Here is a 27,987-nt window from a genome sequence, read left to right as displayed (position 1 = left end):
CACATGCCCGCAGAAGGCCGGGACTCATCCGGATCGCAAGCATGCCCCCCTAGCAACCCCTCTACCTCAACCAGTGCCCGGGACCCTGCCAGACGCGATCCCAGAAACCTAACCAGTGCCCTGGACCCCGCCAGATACAACCACCTACCTTCCACAAGGTCAGACTTGTCCCATTGGATCCCAGGATCATCCAGCCGCAGCCGCCGACTGAGGAAGCGAGGGAAACGCGGTGGTCTGCAGGTTAGATTGAAGCAACGGGATTTGAAGACCCCTCTCCCCAGCATGCTCCTGGCAAATGTCCAAGCGATCAAAAACAAGCTGGATGAACTTAACGCCAGACTTACCCCTGAGGGAAGTAAGAGACTGCTGTGTGCTCTGTTTCACAGAGACATTGCTCACCCCCGCCTCACCGGACTGTGCCATACAACCGGAAGGCTTCTCAATTCATCGGGTGGACTGCACCACGTCATCAGGCAAAGCGAAGGGTGGAGGGGTTTGCCTCCTCATCAACTCCTGGTGCTTGGATGTAGCGACCCTGGCAACCGACTGCTCCCCGGACCTGGAATACCTGACCTAGAAGTGCCGCCCATACTATACCACGTAAGTCCACTTCAGCCATTATCACAGCGGTCTACATCCCACCCCAGGCAGAAGTGAGGAAGGCACTGGACGAACTGTACACAGTTATAAACAACTACGAAACAGACACCCAGAGGCCTTGTGCATCGTGGCCGGAGACTTCAACAAGGCCAACCTCGCGTGTACTGCCATAATTCCACCAGCACATCTCCTGTCCCACCAGGGGCGACAACACTCTTGACCACTGCTACTCAAAAATCAAGGGCGCCTACCGTTCCATCCCCCGACTGCACTTTGGGAAATCAGACCATGAGACGGTGCTCCTTCTCCCGGCATACAAGCAGAAACTCAAGTGGGAGAATCCAGCTAAGAAGGTCGGAAAGTGCTGGTCCGAGGAAACAGAAGAGCTCTTATGTGACTGCTTAGAGACAGTGGACTGGTCCATATTTAAGAACTCGGCGACCAACTTAAATGAGTATGCCACCACCATCACAGACTTCATCAGCAAATGTGTGGACGACTGCGTGCCAAAGAAAGCAGTACTTCCGTTCCCCAACCGGAACCCATGGCTCAATCGTGAGATCGACTCCCTACTGAAGGACAGATCTGTGGTGTTCAAGTCCGACGACCCTGACCTATACAAGAAATCCAGGTACGACCTCCGCAAAGCCATCCGAGATGCCAAGAGAGAATATCAAACCAAGCTAGAGTTACAGGCAAACTCTCGCCGATTGTGACAAGGACTAAACAACATAACGGGCTACAAAGCAAAGCCGAGCAGTATCTCCGGCAGCAGCGCACCCCTCCCCGATGAACTCAATGCATTCTATGCTCGGTTCGAGCAGGTAACCAACAATCCGCTGTCGAGTGCCCCAGCAGCCCATAACTCACCCATACCCACCATCACAGCTTCCGAAGTCAGATCTGCCTTCCAGAAAGTAACCCTCGGAATGCGACGGGAGCCCTGGTCGTGCACTCGGAGACTGCGCGGACCAACTGGCAGAGGTGTTCGCGGACATCTTTAACCTGTCCCTACTCCACTCCGAGGTCCCCACCTGCTTCAGGAAGACCACAATCATACTGGTGCCAAAGAAGAACCAGGCAACGTGCCTCAATGACTACCGTCCGGTGGCCCTGACTTCAGTCGTAATGAAGTGCATAATGATCATGGAAGCGCATCACCTCCATACTCCCAGAACTCCTTGATCCACTGCAATTCACATACCGTCACAAGCGGTCCAGAGCAGACACCATTTCACTGGCCCTACACTCATCCCTACAGCATCTCGACAACAAGGACTCCTATTTATTGACCTCAGCTCCACCTTCAACATCGTAATCCCAGCCAAGATCATATCAAAGCTCCAAAACCTAGGACTTGGCTACCCACTCTGCAACTGGATCCTCAATTTTCTGTCCAACAGACCACAATCAGTAAGAATGAACAACAACACCACCTCCACAATAGTCCTCAATACCGGTGCCCCGCAAGGCTGCGCACTTAGCCCCCTACTCTACTCCCTGTACACACACGACTGCGTGGCAAAATTTGGTTCCAACTCCATCTACAAGTTTGCTGACGATACGATCATAGTGGGCCGGATCTCGAATAACGAGTCAGAATACAGGAGGGAGATTGAGAACCTGGTGGAGTGGTGCAGCGACAACAATCTCTCCCTCAATGCCAGCAAAACTAAAGAGCTGGTCATTGACTTCAGGAAGCAAAGTACTGTACACACCCCCTGTCAGCATCAACGGGACCGAGGTGGAGATGGTTGACAGCTTCAAATTCCTTGGGGTGCACATCTCCAAAAATCTGTCCTGGTCCGTCCACGTCGACGCTACCACCAAGAAAGCATAACAACGCCTGTACTTCCTCAGGAAACTAAGGAAATTTGGCATGTCCACATTAACCCTTACCAACAGTTACAGATGCACCATAGAAAGCATCCTATCGGGCTGCATCACAGCCTGGCATGGCAACTGCTCGGCCCAGGAACGCAAGAAACTTCAGAGTCGTGAACACCGTCTAGTCCATCACACGAACCTGCCTCCCATCCATTGACTCCATCTACACCTCCCGCTGCCTGGGGAAAGCGGGCAGCATAATCAAAGACCCCTCCCACCCGGCTTACCCACTCTTCCAACTTCTTCCATCGGGCAGGAGATACAGAAGTCTGAGAACACGCACGAACAGACTCAAAAACAGCTTCTTCCCCGCTGTCACCAGACTCCTAAATGACCGTCTTATGGAATGACCTCATTAACACTACACCCCTGTATGCTTCACCCGATGCCGGTGCTTATGTAGTTACATTGTGTACCTTGTGTTGCCCTATTATGTATTTTCTTTTATTCCCTTTTCTTCGCATGTACTTAATGATCTGTTGAGCTGCTCGCAGAAAAATACTTTTCACTGTACTTTGGTACACGTGACAATAAACAAATCCAATCCAGTCCAATAGAGTGTCTCTATAATCTCACCCCTTGTGGCTAAGGGTGGCAGTTTTCTGATCTTTCACATGAAGATCCGTACCACCTGGACGGTGCAATTTAATTCTTGAGAGCTGGATGTTTACTGCTTTGAGCCGTTCCAATTAATCAGTAAGTGTTGTAACACGGGCTCCACTGTCACGTTTGAACTCAGTTTGGAAGCCTTTCACTTCAAAGGCAACTAACCAAAATATTTGTTCTTGATCAGTTACTTGTTCTAGGAAGTCTGTATTCCCATTCATTTCTTCATTCCCAATTTGTCTGCTTTTCATAGATATTCTTTTACTTTCTTTAATTGCATATCTACAGAACTGCTTGAACTGTCCTGACTTTCCGCATTGGAAACAGTCAACTGGGCAATCCTGCTTGTTACTCCATTGTGGGCACCTTAAAATGGCTGCTTCAGGGTTTCTCTCTCCCCTATTCTGGTGGGCAGAGGTGCCACTTTGGGCCTACCTAACCCGTCTAACGCCTTGTTTTTCCCCCCACAAATTATAGTCCAATTTTGCTCCCCAAGTTCAGCCTGCCTCGTGTATCAACCAACTGGTTGAGTAACAAAATCTCTGCTGCTGTAGTCCACAGCGAAACGCTGTCAATGTGGTTACTAATAAGAAGTTCATCTTTCAATGAACCATACCCGCAGCAAGTGGCTAGCCAATTTAATGAATTTCAGAATCTCTGACTGAATTGCACTCACTCGATTAGGAGGTTCTGTTTTGGGCTGAAGTACGCATCAAATGCTTGCAGAGCAGTTTCAAATCTGTGAAGGTCTCTTCTATCCCCTGTCTCAGGAGGGCATCATCAGTAAAGAGCTCCACCGCACACTGGAACATACTAACCTGGTGTTTCTGCTTTTTGGTCTGCAAACCCAACGCTGCTCACTGTCTCTGGAATTGCTTTTTCCACAACTCCCAACGCTGACCTCCCTGTGGACCATAGAGGTTTGCAAACTGCTGCAGGAAGGGGCAGTGTCTGTTCACCTGGTGCTGACATTGCCGCCGAATCTCAGTGTACCGCTCACCAAGATAAGTCTTCTGATTCTTCCTTCGAAGAAGTCTTCTTTTGATTCCTCCCTGTGGGTGTTCTGTCCACGGCACCAAATTGTTGTCAGGTTGATGTCACCACTGCTGCTCCCAGGGCTTGTGGTTTGGTTTCCATTTTGATCGTTATTTGGAACTCTTCGGGTAACGTCTACATTCTATGCCTTTACTTATGCAGTCCATCATTCTGCTTAACTTTTCAACCATTGTTTCAAGCTGCCTATCACCTTCAACAATCTGTGCTTAAACCCCAGGTCTCTGCTCCTGCACCCCCTTTAGATTTGTATCCTTTATTTGATATTGCCTTTCCTCTTGCATGTCAGCAGTGGCCCATTTGGTTCCACACTCGTCTCTCCAGGACTTGAGTACTAAAATCAAGGCTGACACTCCCAGTGGGGTACTGAAGGAGTGCTGCACTAAACCAAAGTCCCATCTACCTGGTCAGGTGCATGTAAAAGATCCCAGAGCACCATTTCAAAGAAAAGCAGGGGAAGTATCACTGATGTCTGGCTAATATTTACTCCAGAATCATCACCAGAAGAATAGATCATCTGGTCATTGCCCCATTGCAGTGTATTTGAGCTTGCTATATGCAAAACACATTTTCTCCATCACAACAGTGACTATACCTCACTGGCTGCAAGGTGCTTTCCACCAGCCTGGCCATGTCTCTTGGAGTCTATTACTATTGTTCTTCCAGTTCACAATACTTTCCAAGTTTTGTGTCACCTACCAATTTTAAAATTTTGGCCTGTATACCAAAGTCTTGGTCATTGATGTATGTCAAGAAAAGCATTGGTCCTACAATCAAAATAGCTGACCCCTGAGAAAAGGCTATTCCTTTTACAAAAGAGAGAGTGGAACTCTACCATTTTCTAAGAAATGCAAAACAAATTTATCAAGTTAGTTTCTTTACATGGTCCTATTAACCATAGGCATATACGTGCATTGAAAAAATAAATTAGCATTTAACCACGCAAATAAAATTCCTTACCAGTCAGCGTTGTTAACGGCAAAACAGAGTCATTATCAATATCTGTTGATTGAATAAACTCATGATCCGATGAAGCAATAAGTGTTGTTTCTTCATCAATATTGGGAGAACCGAGAGCCTATGAACAGAAACATGTATTGAAAGACATATAAATTATATCCTGAATTCAACCGCAAGCATTATTAGGAATATGAACAATACAATATTTGGCTTCAAATAAATGAAATTTTCTCGAGTAATAATAGAATATGAGTATTATCACTGACGATTAGGATTAACAGTCAACAGATTCACTCTCCACTTGGTCACTTAGTACTCTTTCCCATTACTACTTTGCAGGACCTATATACAGTAGAACATAGCACAGTAGAGGCCCTTCGGCCCACGATGTTGTGCCGAACAATTATCCTAATCTAAGATCAACCTAACCTACACCCTTTCAATTTGCTGCTGACCATGTGCCTGTCCAAGAGTCGCTTAAATGCCCTTCCTGACTCTGACTCCATTCTGTGGCAGTGCATTCCACACACCCACCACTCTCTGTGTAAAGAACCTACCTCTGACATCGGCCCTATACCGTCCTCCAATCACCTTAAAACTATGTCCCCGCGTGACAGCCATTTCCGCTCTGGGGAAGTCTCTGGCTATCCACTCTATCCATGCCTCTCATCACCTTGTACACCTCTATCAAGTCACCTCTCTTCCTTCGCTCCAGTGAGAAAAGCCCTAGCTCCCTCAACCTTTCTTCATAAGACATGCCCTCCAGTGCAGGCAGCATCCTGGTAAATCTCCTCTGCACCCACTCCAAAGCATCACATCCTGAACTGGGCACAATATTCCAAGTATGGTCTAACCAGGGTTTTATAAAGCTGCAGCAAAACCTCACGGCTCTTAAACTCAATCCCCCTGTTAATGAAAGCCAACATACCATTCGCCTTCTTAACACCCCTATCAACCTGGGTGGCAACTTTGAGGGATCCATGTACGTGGACCCCAAGATCCCTCTGTTCCTCCACACTTCCAAGAATCCTGCCTTTAACCCTGTATTCAGCATTCAAATTCGACCTTCCAAAATGAATCACTTCACATTCATCAAGGTTGAACTCCATCTGCCACTTCTCAGCCCAGCTCTGCATCCTGTCAATGTCCTGTTGTAACCTGCAACAACCCTCAACACTATCTACAACTCCCCCAACCTTCGTGTCATCGGCAAACTTACTAACCCACCCTTCACTTCCTCATCCAAGTCATTTATAAAAACCACAAAGAGCAGAGGTCCCAGAACAGATCCCTGCGGGTCACCTCTGGTCACTGACCTCCAGGCAGAATACTTTCTATCCACTACCACTTGCTGTCTTCTTTCAGCCAGCCAATTCTGTATCCAGACAGCCAAATTTCCCTGTATCCCATGCCCCCTAACTTTCTGAATAAGCCTACCATTTTTCATTTCATTTCATTTTTTTTCACCATGGGGAACCTTATCAAATGCCTTACTGAAATCCATATACACTGCATCCATTGCCCGACCTTCATCAATGTGTCTCGTCACATCCACAAAGAATTCAATGAGGCTTGTGCGGCATGACCTGCCCCTCACAAAGCCATGCTGACTATCTTTAATCAAACTATGTTTTTCAAAATAATCATAAATCCTATCTCTCAGAATCCTTTCCATATTTTTCTCACCACAGACGTAAGACTGATGGGTCTGCAATTCCCAGGGATTTCCCTGTTCCTTTCTTGAACAGGGGAACAACATTCGCCGCCTTCCAATCATCCAGTACTACTCCAGTGGAGAGTGAGGATGCAAAGATCATCGCCAACGGCGCTGCAATCTCCTTCCTTGCTTCCTGTAGTAACCTTGGGTATATCCCATCTGGTCCAGGGGCCTTATCTATCCTGATGCTTTTCAAAATTTCCAGTACATCTCCTTCTTAATATCAACCTGTTTGAGTCTATTAACCTGGTTCATGTTGTTCTCACGAGCAACAAGGTCCCTCTCTCTAGTGAATACTGAAGCAAAGTATTCATTTAGGGCCTCTCCCACCTCCTTAGACTCTAGGCACAAGTTCCCGCCACGATCCCTGATCTAGCTCTTAGCCACGTGCTGGGTGTGATGCTGCTGATCAACCCTGATGTACTCTCGAGTTGTGGGTCTGTGGAAAGAGACAGAGCATGTGTGCCCTGTCTTTTTATATGGGTTGTGTAGTGCCCCCTTGTGGTAACGCCACCTCTTGCTGTCCTGATTACCCATTGGTTGTGTCCTGTTGTAACGACCCATTGGCTGTATGTCTGCATATCATGACATATCTGGTGCTCTCTCTAGTGGTTACTTAGTTGTAGTGTATTTACATTAACCCCTTGTGTATATACAGTGATGCATACCACCACATTCCTTTCTTGTTTCTGACTTCCACCCATACTGACTCAGCAGATAAATCCTCCTCGACTACCATCTTTTCTGCAGCTGTGATGCTCTCTCTAATTAACAGTGCCACTCCCCCTCCTCTTTTACCTCCCTCCCTCCTCTTCTTAAAACATCTAAACCCCGGAACATCTAACAACCTCAGATAATCCCTGCATTGTCTGCCTGTTCCCTTTGCTTCCCCTGACTGTAACCCAGCTACTCTTGTCCTGAACCTTGGGTGTGGCTACCTCCTTGAAATACCTCTCTGTCACTCCCCTCTGCCTCCCGGATGATCCAAAGTTCAAAATGAACTCTTGCCTCGCTCTCCTCTATTCAAAATGAATGCTTTTCTCTCTGCTATTAAAAATAGTAATATTGCAACGGCTTTATTTTTGATTTAATTATATAGTAAAATATGAATTTCTTACACAGTGACAGGTCTTACCTCAGTTACATAAGCAGCACTTAGATCAGATTGCACTTCAACGTCCTGTCTGAGATCTGATTCATTAATATTTACATCTGAACCCATCACATCCTCACTACTATCAGAGTTCAGGTTTGATTGGGCAATTTCTGCTTCTGTAAGGTCTGTCTGACCTGCACTTTGGGCTTCAGTTAACTTTGCCTGGTCAATCTCACTGTAAGCTTCAGTCTCAAGAGGTGTGGAATTAATCTGGTTCTCTGTCAAATCCGTGTGGTCGATTGTGGAATCCACTGTCAACTCGGCTTGTGTTATAGAAGAGGTGATGTCATCTGTGGCAACGGCATGGATGATGACACTCGGGTGCGTCATTTGTACACTGACAGTTTCATTAGCACTGTGGAGGAGAGCTTCGGGCTGTGAAGAGATGTCAGAGTTGGCTGGGTCAACAAAATATTTTCACCAACAATATTTTTAAAACTCCAAGCACTCAAATCATGCACTGTACCCTTCAAACAATCCTACACTAATTGAACTATATTTGTAATGGGGAGATATAGAGACAAATTGAAACAAAAATACAAGTGGTTATAATTTGCTGTGAGCAGCTTAATTATGTACAGATTATAATATATTTGCTTATAGTATGTACTTTTAACTGTCATATTTGTTTCCTGGATATTTTCCCCAACAGACATTAGCATATGTTAAGATCTCAGACCAGACCCCCAAATTTGGTTATGATCTGGTGAGGGACCAAGAATGATTTGTTTACAGTAGATAACATTTGAAATCACAGTTACTTACTAAGAAAATAAAGCCACAAGATTCTGTTTTTCTAAACAAACAAGAGATGTATTCACAACCTAAAAGTCGGCAAAGCAAACAATCAACAATATCGGTCATATACTCCAACATCCAGAATTGAAATGAAATGAAAATCGCTTATTGTCACAAGTAAGCTTCAAATGAAGTTACTGTGAAAAGCCCCTAGTCGCCACAGTCCGGCACCTGTTCGGGGAGGCTGGTACGGGAATTGAACCGTGCTGCTGGCCTGCTTTAAAAGCCTGCGATTTAGCCCAGTGTGCTAAACCAGCCCCTTGAAACAAGGTAATCATGAATTAAACCGGCAAACTGGTCAACCGCAATGCAGCACGGTAGCACAGTGGGTAGCACTGTGGCTTCACAGCGCCAGGGTCCCGGGTTCGATTCCCGGCTTGGGTCACTGTCTGTGCGGAGTCTGCATGTTCTCCCCCGTGTCTGCGTGGGTTTCCTCCGGGTGCTCCGGTTTCCTGCCACAAGTCCCGAAAGACGTGCTTGTTAGGTAATTTGGACACTCTGAATTCTCCCTCCGTGTACCCGAACAGGAGCTGTGAAGCAACAGTGCTAACCACTGTGCTACTGTGCCGCATTGCGGTAAGGGAGGTAAGGCTTCTTTCAAGGCGGAAATGAACCAGCGACCTAAGGATATATGGAGGATATATTGGGCACATTGAAGAGGTTTGGCTCCTTTTCAGGGTATGAACTGAAAATTGGGAAGAGTATTTTGTTGTTGGCCCTTCGAGGGGAGGAGTGGCTGGAGGGGCTGCCGTTCCATCTGGCGAGGACTAGATTTTGCTATTTGGAGGCCCAGGTGGCCTGGGACTGGGCGCATCTTCGCAAATTAAGTTTACGAGCCTGTTGAGTAGGGTTCGAGTTGATCTACAAAGTGGGACAGTCTCCCATTGTCCTTGGTGGGCCGAGTTAATTCTCAGTTTTTCTACCAAAGCCACGTTTTTGGGAAATGGAGCGGCTCGTAGCAGTTTTCATTTGGGCGGGGAGAACTCCTTGGATTTGGAGGGGGGTCCGACAGGGGGAGAGGCAGGTGTGGGGGGGGGGGGGGGGGGGGGGGGGGGGCGGTTGGTGCTGCTGATCCTGATGTATTAATATTGGGTGCTAATGTGGAGAAGGTGTTAGGGTGATTTGGGGATCAGGACGTTCTTTGGGTGAGGACAGTCGGGGTTTGGAGGCGCTGGTGACGGCATCTCTGCCATTTGCTCAGCAAAATATTCTTCGAACCTGGTGCTGGTCTTCATGTTAAAATATATGGCGGGAACTCTGCCAGCATTTTAAGCTCAGGGCGGTGTCATGGTGGGCCCCTATCTGTAGGAACCATTTGTTTGAGACGGCGAAATTGGATGCTACATTCTGGAGAGGGTGAGAGACTTGTTTCTGGAAGGGAGGTTTGCCAGCTGGGACGAGTTGAAGGAGAAAGTTGGGTTTGGGGGATCGGATGCGTTCAGGTATTTTCAGGTGCGGGATTTTGTTCGGTGGGTATTCCCGGAGGCACCGCCATTTACCTTGATGGACAGGATACTCTCTTGTGCGGGGCTGGAGGAGGGCAGCATGTCCAGGGTAAATGGGCGGATTATGGGGGAAGAGCAGGTTTCAGTTGAAGAAGTGAAGGCCAGGTGGGAGGCGGAGCTGGGACCCATTTTGGAGGAGGTGTGGAGTGAGGCCCTTCACAGGGTGAATGCGACGTCTTCCTGTGTGAGGTTGAGCCTGATTCAGCTAAAAGGTGGTGTTTACGGCACATCTCACCAAGGCCAGGTGAGTCGATTTTTTAAGGAGTCGAGGATGGGTATGAACGGTTCTCGAGATGGCCTGCTCACCATATGCACATGTCCTGGTCCTGCCCAAAGCTGGTGAGGTTTTTAGTGGCCATTTCTTTAGCACCATATCGACTATCCTGAATGTGGACCTAGAGCCATGCCGGTTGGTAGCTGTATTTGGGGTGTCGGACCAGCCAGAGCTGAGGACGGGGGAAGGATGGATGTTGTGGCATTTACCGCTCTGTTGGCCCAGAGGTGGATTCTGTTGAGTTGGAGGCAGGTGACACCGCCTAGTGGCACGCATGGCTGGGCGATTTGATGGAATTCTTGTATCTTGAGAAGGTCAAGTTCACGGTGAAGGGGTCGATCGATGGATTCTATAGATGACGGCAGCTTATAATGCACTTTAAGGAGCTGGTCACTGTTGGCTATTAGTGAGAGGGGTGGGCATTTTTCTTTCTTTTTTTGGTTTTTACGTTGCTATTATATGTGGGATTCAGGTTGTGATTTGTATAAAATGATAAAAGTTCAGTTAAATTGTCTATTTAAAAAAAACAAGGCTGTAATGAGGTCGGGAGCTGAATGACCCTGGTGGAACCCAAACTGAGCAGGTTACTGCTGAGTAAGTACTGCTTGTTTGCACTGTTGATGACTCTTTCCATCACTTTGCTGACGAAGGAGAGTAGGCTGATCGGGCGGTAATTGGCTGGGTTGGATTTGTCCTGTTTCTTGTGAACAGGACACACCTGGGCAATTTTCCACATTGCCGGGTAGATGCCAGTGTTGTAGCTGTACTGGAACAGCTTGGTTAGGGGTGCGGCAAGTTCAGGAGCAAAAGTCTTCAGTATTATTGTCAGGGCCCAAAGCCTTTGCAGTATCCAATTTCTTCAGCCGTTTCTTTATATCTCGTGGAGTATTGGCTGAAGACTGACATCTGTGATGCTGGGGACCTCCAGAGGAGACTGCAATGGATCATCCACTCGGCACTTCTGGCTGAAGATTGTTGCAAATGCTTCAGCCTAGTCTTTTGCACATACGTGCTGGGCTCCTTCATCATTGAGGATGGGGATATTTGTGGAGCCTCCTCCTCCAGTGAGTTGTTTAACTGTCCACCACCATTCACTGCTGGATGTGGCAGGACTGCAGAGCTTAGATCCGATGCATTGGTTGTGGAATTGCTTAGCTGTGTCTATTACTTGTTGTTTATGCTGTTTGGTACACAAGTAGTCCTGTGTTGTAGGTTCACACCTTATTTTAAGGATGTGGAGTCTTTGGAGAGGGTACATAAGAGGTTTACCAGGATGTTGCCTGGTATGAAGGGCATTTGCTATGATGAAATGTTGGATAAACTCGTTTTGTTCTCACTGGAACTACGGAGGTTGAGGGGCAACCTAATAGAGGTCTACAAAATCTATGAGGGGCATGGACTGAATGGATAGCCAGAAGCCTTTTCCCAGGGTGGAAGAGTCAATTACTAGGGGACATATGTTTAAGGGGCGTGGGGCAAAGTTTAGAGGAGATGTGTGAGGGAAGTTTTTTTATACAGAGGGTAGTGGGTGCCTGGAACTCGCTGCCGGAGGAGGTGGTGGAAGCAGGGACGATAGTGACATTTAAGGGGCGTCTTGACAAATACATGAATAGCATGGGACTAGAGGGATACGGACCCCAGAAATGTAAAAGGTTATGAGTTAGACAGGCAGTATGGTCGGTGCAGGCTTGGGGGGCCGAAGCGCTGGTTCCTGTGCTGTACTTCACTCTATTCTTTGTTAAGGTATGCCTGGTGTTGCTCCTGGCATGCCCTCCTGCACTCTTCATTGAACCAAAGTTGATCCCCTGGCTTGGTGTTAAGGGTAGAGTGGGGGATATGCCGGTCCATGAGGTTGCAGGTTGTGGTTGAGTACAATTCTGCTTCTGATGATGGCCCACAGCGCCTCATGGATGCCCAGTCTGGAGTTGCTAGATATCATATGTTCGAAGTCTATCCCATTTAGCACGGTGGTAGTGCCACACTTCACGATGGGAGGGTATCCACAATGTGAGGACGGAAAGACAAGGACTGTGCAATGGTCATTTCTACTGATGCATCTGCAGCAGGCTGGTTGGTGAGGATAAGGTCAAGTATGTTTTCCCTCTTGTTTGTTCCCTCACCACCTGCTGCAGTCCCAGTCTAGCAGCTGTGTCCAACCTGATCTGTGGTACTACCATCGCGGTGATAGATATTGAAGTCCCCCATCCAGAGTATATTCTGCACCCTTTTCACCCTCAGTGCTTCCTTCAAATGGTATACACCATGCAGGAGTACAGAATGATCAGCTGATGGTGGACGGTACGTGGTAATCAGCAGGAGATATCCTTTCCCATGTTTAACCTGAAGCCGTGAGACTTCATGGGATCCAGAGTCGATGTTGAGGTCTCACTGGGCAACTCCCTCCGACTGTATTGCCAACTCTGCTGGGTCTGTCTTGCCTGTGAGACTGAACATTCCCAGGAATGGTGATAGTGGTGTCTGGAACATTGTAAGGTATTATTTGGAGTATGATTATGTCAGACTGTCGCTTGACAAGTCTGTGAGACAGCTCCCCCAATATTGGCTCAAGCCCCCAGGTATTAGTAAGGAGAACTTTGCAGGGTCGACCGGGCTGCTTTTGCCGTTCCGGTGCCTGGGTTGTTGCCGAGTGGTCCGTCTGGTTTCATTCCTTTTTTGTGTTTTTGTAGCGTTTGAATACAACTGAGTGGCTCGCTCGGCCATTTCAGGAGGCATTTAAGAGTCAACCACATTGCTGTGGGTCTGGAGTCACAGGTAGGCCAGACCAGGTAAGGACGGCAGATTTCCTTCCCTAAAGGACATTAATGAACCAGATGGGTTTTTACAACAATCGACAATGATTTCATGGTCATCATTACATTTTTAATCCAGATTTTTATTGAGTTTAAATTCCACCGCCTGTCAATACCTTGGGCCTCTGGGTTACTAGTCCAGTGACCATGCCACTAAGCCATCCCCTCCCCATTTTGATTGATGTCCCATTTTAGTAGGCAATGAGACTTTGTTCCCAAGCAGGGACACAAATACACTTCAGTGATGCAATTCTCTTACAAAACAACATATCAAAGTACACTCCAAATCCCAGATTACTTGTGAGCAACAACAAAGGAGAACAGTGAGTGATTCATCAACAATTCATTTAACACTACAGCTCCTAGTTACTTCTTAAGGAAACCATTCTACTACTGATACCATTCCAAGGCTGTTGCCTGCAAAGGGCAACCCATGGCAACCATCTAGTTACACCATTGACTATATAATCATTCATTTTCCATGGATACAGAGTAGAATCCATGCACATTCAGAGGCAGGTTGACTCATTGGTACTTGAATATCAGCTAAATTTCACAGTCAGAGAGCAGAATGTCCCATAGCTATTTCGTACAGAACATGGTCGAATTTAGGATGTGCTGTTGAGGCTGTTTACTAATTGCTTACACATCTTGACCTGATCTAGGGGCATTTTTTTAAAACATAGAATTTATAGTGCAGAAGGAGGCCATTCGGCCCATCGAGTCTGCACCGGCTCTTGGAAAGAGCACCCTACCCTAGGTCCACACCTCCACCCTATCCCCATAACCCAGTAACCCCACCCAACACTAAGGGTAATTTTGGACACTAAGGGCAATTTATCATGGCCAATCCACCTAACCTGCACATCTTTGGACTGTGGGAGGAAACCGGAGCACCCGGAGGAAACCCACGCACACACGGGGAGGATGTGCAGACTCCGCACAGACAGTGACCCAAGCCGGAATCGAACCTGGGACCCTGGAGCTGTGAAGCAATTGTGCTATCCACAATGCTACCGTGCTGCCCCGGTATTATCACTAAATACAGAAAGAAATGTAAAATGCACCACTCTTCATTAATCCCACTCGTTAACTGGAATGAATTACATGAAACACTCATTTAAAATCATCAGTCGGGTTCGCAATGTAGCTCACTTATGTTTGCTAGAAGTTACATTTATTCATACACAGGGACTTGTTCACTGCAGGCCAAAGGGACATCAGGCATTGCACCTTTTTTGAATTAAATAAAAGGGTGGAATCAATAGTTCCCTGGTGCATTCTCTATGGCAATGCCTTGACCAATCAGGGTCGACTTGCCAACCAATCAGCACTCTTTTGTCATGCTGTGTGAATTGTTGCTCGCTTTGAAATTTGGCATTCTTGTATCTGTCCCGATGAATGCAAGACAAGAGCATCAATAGCCGGTTGCTTTTTTCAGCAATGCTCAAGTTTCAAACTACCAAGCGACTACTAGCTTGGAAGAGAGAAAAATCCAGATGCTTTGTGGAAAATTTAAATTGCTCATGTTAAAACTGTGGTATGTTGCAATCAGTGTCAAAATTACGCAATGACAATGATAACAAATGACTTAATATTAAGGTAAACCACCTTATTGTTATGGTATTTCTGAGCTACAAGATTTGATTCTTCAACCCATACTTACAGAAAGTGTGTGCACAATAATCTGTTCCGGAGAGGATGGTGAGGTAAGGGTGACGGTTGGACTAGTTGTCAATGTTATAGGAAGGCCTTGACTTGAGCTGGTCTGAATCAAGTACGTTCCTGGCGTTCCTGTGGGCTGTAATCGGAAAGACTGGGAGGAATAAAAGCAACAAAGTGAGTTTCAACACAGGGTGAGAATTCAACACTGTATTTTGGATGAATAAATTAAAATGCATTTTTAAAAAACAATATAGTTAGCAATTACATAGAAATCAACATGAGGAAAAGGGCTGTTTGGCTCAGCCAGTGTGTGTTTCGTAAAACCTGAACTTTTCCCATTTCCATTACTGCTTTTTAGAATCTCTATTGCTCCTTTGCATTAATGTCCACCACGCAGTTGACCTTCCAGGTTCCATTATTGCTCCATTAAAATCACTTTACAGTGCTCCTGCATGAAGTTCACGCCCCAATTAACAATTCCTGACACAAAGTAGACATTTGGCAAATAATAGGTGGTAATCCATGTTTGATCACGTTGTTTCACATCTTTTTTTAGTATTTGAAACACTGGCTATTTATGGCTACTGATGTGTATTATTATTGGACCATCAATTTCTTCTCGGTTCTTAACTTTTGCCCCTCCTCCAGCTCCTTCTTGCTGGAAGACAGTCCCATGAGCAAAGGAAAACTCTTGGCAATACCAGAGTTTAAAACCATGAGGATGAGCAGACTACTTCAGCACACAAGGTATCTTGGGGGTGAAATTGCTCTGCACCAGTGCGGAATAGGCTTGCTGTGAATCAGTAGCTGATTTTTTTCATCGCATCCGATCTACTTTCCTCTGAACAGGACAACAGTTCAAACTCTTTTTGGGGTCTTATTTCCTGGTCCTTGTATCTGGCTGTCCCAAATGCCTATTCTTCAGTTTCTTGGGTCCCTATTTCTCCCCCAGATTACATATTATCTATTTCGATCAAATCCCATTCATTTTCCCAGGTCTTGAACATGTCCTAAGAGCATTGAGCCCTCACCAACTCACGGATGAAGATTCAAGCTGAAACAGTAACAGTATCTGTACATCAGCATTTTAATTTTAAGTAGGGGACTGTTTGTGGACAAGTCGGCAAGGCAAGTTGCTAAAGTAGTTAAAAAAAATAAAGGATACATGACTTTGTAAATTAGTGACATTGAATACCAATAAGGAAGACATGCTATGTCTTTACAAATCATTGGTCAGGCATCAGCTGTACTCGGTGTACAATTCTGAAAACCACACTTTAGAAAGAACGTCAAGACCTCAGAGAGGGTGCAGAGGTTTACCAGGAGTACCCGGGAAGAGGATGTTCAGTTGTTATCCTTAGGCCATATAAGTTTAAGAGAAAATCTAATATCGGCATTCAAAATGATGAGGGGTTTTGGTAGAGGAAGTAGGGAAAAAATGTTTTCAGTGGCAAATGGAATAGCCAGCGGTTACAGATAAAAATAACTGACAAAAATACCGGCGGGGAAATGGTTTCACACAGAGGACAGGCAAGACCTTCAACACTCGGGAGTTTGGTGGAAGCAGATTCCATCAGAATTCCCAATAGACAATTGGACATGTATCTGAAGAGGATTAATTTTCAAGCTAATTGGGAAAAGGCTGGAGTATGGGACCAAACTGGACAACTGTTTAAAGGAGTTGAGGAGTGGAGTTTGTGTTAACTGAAACATGAGCTGGTTGGGGCAGATAGAAGTCAGGTCTCAGATAGGCACTGAAGACTGTCAGGGACAAGAACCTTCCTCCAAATTATTGGATTACTGGTCCAGAAAAGTCGAAAGCCTAATTGCTTCCTGAGTAAATGTATATTCATTATATGCAAGTGGTGGGTATAAACAGCCATTGGGTGGAATTTCATTCAGGTGATGGGGGTTTTGCTCACCGCTGGGGGGCCAGCAAGGGCTCTGCGTCACTCCTTTGGAGAAGACTGCAATAGTAAGTGCCAATCAAGCATGTCAGTGGCCAGTGGCAGGCTTTTCCCAGGATCAAGGCCCAGGGGATGAACCCTCCCACCATTAATTGCCCACGTCAGGGGATCAATTGGCATTGGGGCGAGATGGCCTTTCATGACCCTTCTTTCCATAGACGTAACGGGAAGGCGATGAGAGTCCCCACCCTGCAGCCTCTACCCAATTAAATACTCTCCCTGCCTTGGGGAAGGGCATGAAATTCTGCTCAGAGGCTGAAACAATGTTTGTTGTTTTCGGAGGGTTTTGTTTGTAATGTGTAACTCTATAAATAAATGCTTAATAAGATTGGCTCCGGCTCTAACCTTCACCAACTGATTTTCTGGAATATCCAGCATACACTTCCAGTAAGGATGGCTGGATAAGTTAGACGCAAGGGCCCAGGCTGATTCTCTCTGCCCTAACCTTGGATGCCATTTCAGTTTAGATCAGATATCAGGCAGGGCAACTTTTAATCCAGCCACTTCATTTGCCATTAAATTTGTGAGCCTTAACTATTTTATTTTTTTGTTGGAAGTCTCCCATGAAACCATCTCTCTTCCACTAGTTTGGTTCTCATGAACGATCCTGGGAGAGTATTGAGTTCATTGTGAGTGACACTACAGGTGTAGTTCCTGCTGGTTTGCTTTACTTACAGGTAGGAATTCGAATCTCTGTAGAGTCCCCGCGTTCAACGTTATTGTTTCACAATCTGTAGTGCTACCACAGGAATCGCCTGATGCTGCACAAAAATTATTAATACTTAATTGAGTTATGACAGACATATTGCAATCTCAAAGATAAATGACAATATTTGGAAAAATACAAAAAGGCTTCTCTCGGTTACAGGGTTGTATTATTTATTATCACTAAATAAATCCGGGTGCCCTGCTACATGAAGCACAAAAAGTTACCATGTAGGTAAGCAAGTAATTAGGAAGGCAAATGGTATGTTGGCATTTATTACAAGGGGGGTGGAATATAAAAATAGGACTGCAGCTTTACAGGCCTTAGTGAGAGCACATCTCGTATATTGTGTAGTTTTGTTCTCCTTATTTAAAAAAAAAGATATAATTCCATGAGAAGCAGTTTAGAGAAGGCTCATTTTACTCTTTTCTAGGATGAGGGACGTGTCTTATGAAGATTAGGCCTTTACTCTTGGGAGTTTAGAAGAATGAGAGGTAATCTTATTGAAACATATCAGATCCTGAAGGGACTGATAGTGTGTATACTGGGAGGATGTTTCCACTTTGGGGATGACTGGAACTAGGACATGCAATTTAAGAATAAGAGGTCGCCGTTCTAAGACGGTGATGAGGGGAAACGTTTTCTGTCAAAGGGTCATTGGTATTTGGAATTCTCTTTCCCAGAAAGCAGAGCCGGCTGGGTCACTGAACCTACTCCAGACAGAGTTAGACAGATTTTTGAACGACAAGAGAGTTAAGGATTATGGGGGGCAGGCAGGAAAGTGAGGTTGAGACCACAACGAGGTGAGCCATAATCTTATTGAATGTTCGAGCTGACTGAATGGCCTATTCCTGCTCATAAACCCCTATGTTCCTAAAGCAAAAAACTGCCTCTAATTTTGTATCAATCGTAACGAGACCAGAGACAGCTTGTGTGGGAAATATGTGACCACCCAATAGCTGCTTGGAAATGAAAAGTGTGTTGCACCTCAGCACTCATATGTCTCAAAGTTCGTGAAGATGTGAACATAAAGAGTGACACAGATTGGTACTGTGTGGCACCAAAGAATGATGCTCCAACTGGCTTTAATTGCCCAACACCCCAAGTTACTGATTGCAGAATTGTTGGAGAGGACAGGGAGTTGGACTGTTTCTCTCACAACTTCTTGGTAGCTGGTTTTAAAATTGCCTGTACAGAGAACCTAGAAGCGGGTGAGCTGCTCACCCACAGAAAGATATTCTGTATGGGAGGGAAGTAAATAAAATAAAGAGGTAGTCTTTGAAAAGTAAACATATTTGCTGAAAACCAGTATATTTGAGTGAACACTTGTAATTCAAATTATAGACTTTGTAATCCAGAAATCCATCATCTCATAAGATTATCCTCATGATTTTCCAGGATTTACTGGATTCGGGAACAGTCCCACTAAATTTGAAGTTGGCAAATGTTTCTCCACTTTTCAAGAAAGGAGGGAGAAAACAGGGAATTATTCACCAGTGAGCCTAACATAAGTTGTTGGGAAATTGCTGGAATCTACGTGGAATAGCATAGCACGATTAGACCAAGTCAACATGGTTTTACTAAAGGAAAATCCTATTTAACAAGTTTTTTGGAGTTTTTTGAGGATGTAACTAGTAGAGTAGATAAAAGGGAACCAGTGGAAGTTGTCACAACACTCTAGGCAATGAGCAATCAATTCCAGCCCTACTTGGCCCAGAGAAATTAGGGGCTGGATTCTCCATTCTGGAGACTAAGTGCTCTTGCCAGCGGAGTCTCGGGACAGGTCTCCAATGGCACTTGGTTCAGGTGCGATTCACCCTACTTTTCCATGCACATTTATGCACGGTGAGAACCATTTTGAGCGGGCAGCCCGAGTCAGAGGTCCGCATCCCCCCTCCCCCCCCAACGGCGCAAATCCTGCCCCCCCCGCCTGACAAGTAGGGTAATCCTCCCCTTCCACCACATGCTTTGACTTTCTCTTTTTCACAGCAGAAAGCACTTATCTGCTTTTGATGTGATGAGGAACTGTCAATCATAGCAAGAGTATTTATAAACAGGGATTAGCATCAAAGCAGGGAAATGGAGATACATTCAAGCGTGAAGGGAAAGATAGATCAACAATCCACAAAACAGCTGTCTTTGGAGAAATAAAACTGACAATCACTGGCTAATGCTGTGTGAAATTGAATGGAAGGTTTGCATTTCAAAGGCTGTCAAGGGATTTGAAGCCCTTTCAAGTGTACTTCGCTTTTGGGAACGCTTCTGAAACTTGCTGAGGCAGCAGATGTAAGGAACGGGTAAGCAAAAATGCAGTGAGTTTTCACTCCACTGCCTGGACTGCTCTTCAGCCTTCATGCAGAGGTGACTTATGGGGGCCTCTGTTGTGTGTGTGGGTGTGGGGGGGGGGGCTTGGCTGACCCCAATAAACTGCAGTCGCTAGGTTTGTAACTTTAAAACACAAGTTATCTTTTATTATATGCAGTAATATAACTAATCTGCGGGACGGTGGCACAGTGGCTAGCACTGAGCCTCACAGCATTAGGGACCAGGGTTCGATTCCGGCCTTGGGTCACTGCTTGTGTGGAGTCTGCATGTGACTAGTGGAATGTCAAAAGGATCAGTGCTGGGGCCTCAGCTATTTACAATCTATATTAATGATGTTTTAAAGACAGAGCTCTAGGTGGAAAGGTAACCAAAAGAGAAAATGCTGGAAAATCTCAGCAGGTCTGGCAGAATCTATAGGGAGAGAAAAGTGCTAACGTTTAGAGTCCAGATGACCCTTTGTCAAAGCTGTTGCTGGAAAGGTAAGCTGTGGGGAGGACACAGAGAGGCTACAGAGGTATAAACAGGCTGGATGAGTGAGCAACAAGAGAGAAGATGGCTTATAATGTAGGGAAGTGTGAAGTGATTCACTCTGGCCGAAAATAGAAGAGCTGAATATTTTTTAAGAGGTGAGAAACTTATAAAATGTTGATTTTCAAAGAGACATGGGTTTGTTCATACAAGAAATGGAAAAAGTTAACATACAGGTAGAGCAAGCAATTAAGAAGACAAATGGCATGTTGGCCTTTATTGCATGGGGATTGGAATTTCATAGAATCTACAGAGCAGAAGGAGGCCATTTGGCCCATTGAGTCTGCACCAGTCCATGGAAAGTGCACCCATCCGAAGCCCACACCTCCACCGTATCCCCACAATCCTTTAACCCCACCTAACCTTTTTTTGGACACTAACGAGCAATTTATCATGGCCAATCCACCTAACTTGCACATCTTTGGACTTTGGGAGGAAACTGGAGCACCCGGAGGAAACTCACGCAGACACGGGGAGAATGTGCAGACTCCGCACACATAGTGACCCAGGCCGGGAATCGAATCTGGGACCCTGGAGCTGTGAAGCAACAGTGCTAACCACTGTGCTACCATGCCGTCAGTCTTGCCAGAGTTGTACATGGTTTTGGTGAGACCAGATTTGTAATACTGTGCACAGTTTTAGTCTTCACATTTAAGAAAGGATACACTCGCATTGGGCATGGTAGAGCGTAGGTTCACTAAATTGGTCCCTGGGATGAGGGGATTGTCCAGGCTTAGCAAATCGGATCTATTTTCTCTGGAGTTTAGAAGCATGAGAGGCAATCTCATTGAAATGTTTAAGATTTTGAAGAGGCTCGACAGGGTAGACACCGAGAGATTGCTTTTGCTGTTCGGGGAATCTAAAACAAGGGGCACAGTCTCAGGACTGAGAGGAGCAGAAATTACTTCACTCAAAGGGTTGCGAATCTTTGTAATCCACAACCCAAAGGATTGTGGCTGCTCCATCGTTGAATACATTGAAGGCTCCGAGTTGAATTTCAAGATCGGCCTCGATTGTACTCAATGGCGGGGCAGACTCGACAGGTCACGTGGCCTACTTCTCCTGTTCATATGACTGTTCGGGTATAGCATCAAATATGAATATGAACTTATGACAAAAAAGGGCAGAAAGAAACAGCTGGCCTGGAAAAGATGAGTTTCATGTTTTGGATCCGAACTGATTTTAAACCCATCCTTTTTGACGCTGATGGACTTACTGACCATTTCCAGTATTTTATTTCTTAATTTCAGGCTTCAGTGTCTGCCTAATTTTAGTCTCCATTATGCGTTTAGAATGTATACTTGTTATGACACATTTGGGAAATAATTTTGCTATCGACTGACAGGAACACAAATAGGCGGGATTTTCCAGACCCGCCGAAAGACTATGGACAATTGGCTGCCTCCAAATTTCCTGTGACTGCACGTGGGCAGAACTAGAAAATCCTGGCCAAGGTTATAAAGCATAAACTGAAGAAGCAACCATATTGAATCGCTATACTTTAAAGACATACCAACGTGAGTGATTTGCACAGGAATCTGCAGAGCGGCCACCGGACTGTTGGAGCTGTTTTCATCCACTTGGGCTAACCGGACCCGCAGATGCTGAACAGAGGATGAATTTGAATTGCGTGAACTCGATCCGGTTGGACACTCGGGCAATTGGTGCACTGGGACATGTGGCTGCTTTAAGCTCTCTACCAACTGTCTCAAACTCTCTACCAATTCTGCCATTGAAATACAGAGAAAAAAAAATGTGCCAATAGAACTGGAGCATTGACAATGAATAACTTAATTATACAAGTGAAAATGCGGATTATATATAGGATACTTAGTCAGAAGTTAAAAGTCATTTAATGGCGTAGCAAAAACATGCTAATCTATTTATTATACGGGTAAATGGTCAATTCATTTGGGAGAAATTTAATAAGATTTGAAGACGAAATGTGGACAAGTTTTGTATTCCCTGCTTCTGTCTGAAAAGCAAGAAATATACCATATACATGGCTTGATCAACATCACTGATTGAAAACAATAAAACCTTCCAAAATAAAGGATTTAAATAAGAAATCCTGAATGAGCTAATTGTATGAAATCTGTGTTTAATCAAATAGCACTATTGTTAGCTAGAAATCCGAAGAATTTGGCAACAAAAATAACTTTTAACCTCTGCGACTGTCACAGAACTTCTTTCGTTGTCATTTGCAGCTAACATTCTGAACCGATTTGCTTTTACAAAACATGCAATAGGTTGTCAGGCTGATTAATGGTTTACTCGCTGCAGAAAATGTCAGGGCAAAAGATATGTCAACAGTGTATCTGAGGGTATTATTATACCTGCAAACGTCAAATCTTTATGGTTTGTAACCTGCCGTTTGATGGTCCACCATTTACTTCTCAGCCACTGGGGAGAGCGGACACTGCTCCAACCTTCCGCCATGATGTCCCAGTTAATCTCACTTTCATCCTCTGCGTTGAGTTCTGCGATCCTACAATTAATTTGAATATTATACTATTACATACAACTGTTCATAAGGGTTCAAAATGTTAGCAAATCTAAGCAGTATTCAAAGGTTCCACTAAATCGCCAACTATACAATTATTAGTTAGTTCCTATAATTGAGTGACTTTGAAAACCTATCTTAATCTTTTACCAGTTTCAATCTGTAGCATCCTGCACTGTATAACATGCTCAGCTCATAGCTAATATCATGTGCCACTGATTAATCAAAACACACAAGCTTTATTTGATGGGCAAGGTGACCCCGTGGTTAGAACTGCTGCCTCACAGCGCCAGGGCCCCGGGTTCGATTCCGACCTCGGTGACTGTTTGTGTGGAGTTTGCACATTCTCCCCGGGTCTGCGTGGGTTTCCTCCGGGTGCTCCGGTTTCCTCCCACAGTCCAAAGATGTGCAGGTTAGGTGGATTGGCCATGCTAAATTGCCCCATATGGTGGGGTTTCAGGAATTGGGACTGGCCTAAGTAGGGTGGTCTTTCGGAGGGTCAGTGCAGACACGATGGGCCAAATGGCTTCTTTCTGCACTGTAGAGATTCTCTGATGTCATGATTCTAATTTGATGGTAGTCAGTCACACTCCTGGGCAGCACCTTTAATGACAAAGGCAATTGGCTGGACAATATTGAATCTTTTAAATATTGATAATTAATTAGCTGGTTCCTTGTGATTTCCTTGGTAATTAATTCAGAATCATTTTGATTAAACAACTTTGTTCTATTTCACCTGTGATACGGCATCAATGCAATAATCCATAGCAAGATCAAGATTATAAATCTCACTAAATTTTCTATTGCAGGAATAAAGCTTCACTTCAGAACACAGGAAATTCAAATACATCCTCAATATCTGGTTTCAGACCTGTCCAAGCAGTTTAATTAGTCCAAGTGTTTATTTGAACCAATGAACCCAAGTTTATATACTAAAAGTCTTGGTTTGATAAAATAATGCCATAGCAGTTATTAAAAGTAGGACATAGAACCATGTAACTCGGATCATCTGTGTCTATGCTCATTCATTAAAGGGTAATCCAAAGTTAATTCCACTCTCTCCCTGTATTTTTCTCTGTTCCAAATATTCCTCCATTTTTTACTTAAGTGTAATTGTCTGCAGGAATGCATTCATCCCCAACAATCTTGAACTTAAAGAAATTAACTGATTCCCTGGCAAGAAAATGTACTGTCTGTGGGGTTTTTAACTTGCTGCTTAGAAGCAGGTTGTTTGCTTTCCCCTTGCAACTGGCACTATTGGCAGCTGAATTAATATACCTTAAAATTAGGTTTATTTCATCATCTTTGCTCCATTCGGTCCCTCCGCTCTGCTTCCAGTTGAGGTAATTTAGCCACTTGGAACGGCATTGCTTCTCTGAACGGGTGCCCACCCGTTCAGCCACTGCAGCCCAAGAGACACCCTGGGTGACAATGTCACCTGGATCCGTGGCAGTTAATTCATGGACCACCTCTGCTAGTCGCTTTTCTTCTTCTACAGTCCATTTACCTGGGGAAGGAGAAGTGACAAAATGTTTCTGCAATTTGAGCAACTGGGGCTCACTGAACATTAGCCGTTGAAGCCTCTTCACACGGTACAGAGGTGAAGAAAGAAAGTGGGGAATAATTCACAGTCCCTTGGAAATTATAGAACTGGGCTTACTTTAAAATTATCTTAATTTTCTCAGAATAATATTCGGGCAAAACAATTACTAAGACTAAATGTGCTGACCGAGGAACTTGGTGTTCCAATGTATGGAGCTAAATTGTGATGAGGTAATTCAATATTACAATACTAAAGGGGGGGGGGGGGTGAATTTGCATGACCCCCGCCGCGGGAGGGGGCCCCGACATTGGCCAGCGGCAGGATCCTCTGGTCCTGTCGCTGTCAATGGGATTTCCCATTAAATCAACCCCAAACCGTCGGTAAACCCACAGAGGGGTTTGCCATCAACGGGATCAGAATATCCCGCTGGTGAGAACAGCCGGAAAATTCCCCCTCAATCTCCGCCAAATCACAAACAGGCCAGAGCATGGTTAAGCACTTACTAAAGGAGGAACATGTTTGGAAACAAATGAGTAATTAAAATTGACATCACTCAAGGTACGCCCACACACCCCATACAAATTAGTTTGGCAACAAAATTGAGTGAGAGTGCATTCTTGCCATTCCTCTTAACCAAGAACTAATGCTCAGGGAGCCAAATAAAGAGAAATTTGAAATGAAAGAAAGCAGCTCCATAAAAGTAAACCTAGAGAATACGCTACGTCTATTTCACTTAACTGCAACAGTGGTTTTGTGGTGATTTGATTACATTACGGTTGAGTCCAAATTTTAAATTAAATATTCCTATATTTAAATTAAGCAATGTCATTGTCAGAGGCTTTCTCCCAGGGTAGAGGGGTCAATTACTAGGGGGCATAGGTTTAAGGTGCGAGGGGCAAGGTTTAGAGGAGATGTACGAGGCAAGTCTTTTTACACAGAGGGAGTGGGTGCCTGGAATTCGCTGCCGGAGGAGGTGGTGGAAGCAGGGATGATAGTGACTTTTAAGGAGCATCTTGACAAATACATGAAAAGGATGGGAATAGAGGGATACGGACCCCGGCATTGTCGGCCCAGGCTTGGGAGGGCCGAAGGACCTGTTCCTGTGCTGTACTTTTCTTTGTTCTTTGTTAAATAACAGATCAAAGTAGGAATTTGGAGCTAAAATTGCCAAATTATTTGTTCATCTAAATTCAAAACATTGCATTAAGAATGGAATGTAAAAGCTTTAAGGTACATTTTTTAAAATAAAAGATTGACAATGATCGAGAACGGTAATGGCAAGCGCTGTCAGATATACTAATAACTGGGAGAAATCTGTTAAGAATAAAAGCGGAGAAAATGCTGTTAGCTTTCAGCTTTCTGGGCAATTTCTCGGCCTCCATTCGTTCTAGTCAATCTGTTGCTGGTCTGCTGTTCCTGATCATTTTCACTCTTTTAAAAGTCTAAAGAATTCGGATTATAAAGGATTCAATTAAATCATCATAAAATCACTATTATGCATGACTTAAAAAAATTATCATAGCAAATCTGTTAAGGGTTTCTTGCTCATTCTAAAGCCGATGTGGGAAGAATCTTTAGGTCCAGCGTTAATATGATTAATTGCAAAGCTCCAATTCGGATGAAACGTTCAAGAATAAAGTGCCCTAAAGTGTCAGCCTAATGCACGACTCATGCAGAGCAACCACCCTGGATGGCAGGCAATGCAGGAAAGACTAGCGAAAATGCCGTTGGCTGGGATTTTCAGCTCCGCCAAATCCAGGATCTTCCAGTCCTGCTGAGAGTAGATGGACTTTGGGCTGGCCCTCCACATTCCCTGCAGCAAGTCCCGGGGCCACAGCAGGGCAGGAAAACCCCAGCCAACGTCTTCACTTAAAAGCGAGACATTGAAAACGTTCTTTCCACGTCATCAGTTCTTGTACATTTCCTCCAAAAGTGTCTTTTTAAGAGGAAATGGTGAACCGTGGCTCCATTTTGTCCAAGTCATTGGAATAACCAGCTCCATTTGAAGAGCTGAAGAAACCATGCAGTTGGCTACCAGGCTTTTTCTCATGAATGCTTTAAGTCTCTTAACATAGGACAATGATTTGGACACAAATGACAAAGTAACTTTACTGTTGTAAAATACAAGCGAATTTACAGAGCGTATTTTAAAATAAGATAAAATGTATATTGCTGCTGGTTTTACCAGTGTTGCAAGTATCTTTCATAAGTCTGCATCGATCTTTCACCGAGGATGCACTCCTTCCCAGAGCGGCGCCTATCGTTGCCCAGTCATTACCATGCTTAGATCGTAACCTAAATATTAGGCAAAAGTACGAGTTAAATATATCTTTGCTTCACAGGTAACATCAAGCAACATATATTAGGATTGTGGGGGGGTGCACTGAGGTAGGGTACTTTTTCAGAGGGTCATAGAATCACTATAGTGCAGAAGGGGGCCATTCGGCCCATTGAGTCTGCACCGACCCTCTGAAAGAAAGAGGCCCCATCCCCCTCCCTATCCCCGTAGCCCCACCTAACATGTACATCCCTGGACACTAAGGGGAAATGTATCACGGCCAATCCACCTAACCTGCACATCTTTGGACTGTGGGAGGAAACCGGAGCACCCGGAGGAAACCCACACAGACACGGGGAGAACGTGCAGACTCCGCACAGTCAACCAAGGCCGGAATTGAACCTGGGTCCTTGGTGCTGTGAGGCAGCAGTGATAACCACTGTCATTGTGCCGCCCACCGAACGCCAGAATTGTTTCACTTTCAACATTGATACGGTCAGCCCTTTCTTTTTGCCCAGAATACATACAATTTATTTGGAAAGTCATAGGATAAGAAGTTCTCAGCTCAAACTGAAATATTCACTTTCTACAACTTAGCTGTTCAGTTCACATTTAGCCTGTGTAACTGTCGGTGAATCAGGCCCATGTGGTCTCAGGAAAAGTGGCAGCCACAGTTCAGCTGGGAGCCTCCTGACTCAGAGGCGAGAGTGTTATGTGCTTAAGACCCATGCCAAGGATTTAAGCAAATGGTCCACATTGACACATCAATGCAGCAATGAGGAAGTGCTGCACTGTCAGAGGTAACATCAGTCGGCCAAGATGTTAAACCGAGGCTGCACCTGCCATCTCGGGTGGATGGAAAAAGGTCCCATGTCCCCATTTCGAAGAGCAAGGGAATTCTCCCCATGTCCTGGTCAATATTTATCCCAAAACAAACATCTGATAACTGATTATCTAATCATTATGATGTTATTGTTTGTGAATCATTCCTATATCCAAATTGGCTGTTATGTTTGCTATATAACAGCAGTGACTACACATCACAAGTACTTCATTGGCTGTGAAGCACACTGGAACACCCTGAGGTTGTGAACGATGCCGTATAA

The 27,987-nt window shown here is 45.0% G+C and overlaps 1 protein-coding gene across 3 annotated transcripts in view; it reads right to left on the bottom strand.

Moving 5' to 3' along the window:
- Positions 1-27,987, bottom strand: part of dmtf1 (cyclin D binding myb-like transcription factor 1) — a 72,983-nt gene that overhangs the window by 4,276 nt on the left and 40,720 nt on the right. For all 3 annotated transcript variants that reach the window (XR_011934011.1, XM_072470948.1, XM_072470946.1), the window contains exons 9-16: positions 26,789-26,898; positions 24,339-24,567; positions 22,894-23,045; positions 22,071-22,283; positions 17,674-17,759; positions 15,033-15,182; positions 7,959-8,354; positions 5,107-5,224 (exon numbers count right to left, since the gene is read on the bottom strand). Coding sequence is in view for 2 of the 3 variants with exons in the window: in XM_072470948.1 (XP_072327049.1) it covers positions 5,107-5,224; positions 7,959-8,354; positions 15,033-15,182; positions 17,674-17,759; positions 22,071-22,283; positions 22,894-23,045; positions 24,339-24,567; positions 26,789-26,898 (1,454 nt within the window). In the remaining variant the exon portion in view is untranslated. The remainder of the gene's footprint in view (positions 1-5,106; positions 5,225-7,958; positions 8,355-15,032; positions 15,183-17,673; positions 17,760-22,070; positions 22,284-22,893; positions 23,046-24,338; positions 24,568-26,788; positions 26,899-27,987) is intronic.

Source organism: Scyliorhinus torazame, chromosome 13, assembly GCF_047496885.1.
Source record: "Scyliorhinus torazame isolate Kashiwa2021f chromosome 13, sScyTor2.1, whole genome shotgun sequence".
Classification (NCBI taxonomy): domain Eukaryota; kingdom Metazoa; phylum Chordata; class Chondrichthyes; order Carcharhiniformes; family Scyliorhinidae; genus Scyliorhinus; species Scyliorhinus torazame.
This window is presented reverse-complemented; position numbering and strand designations above follow the sequence as displayed.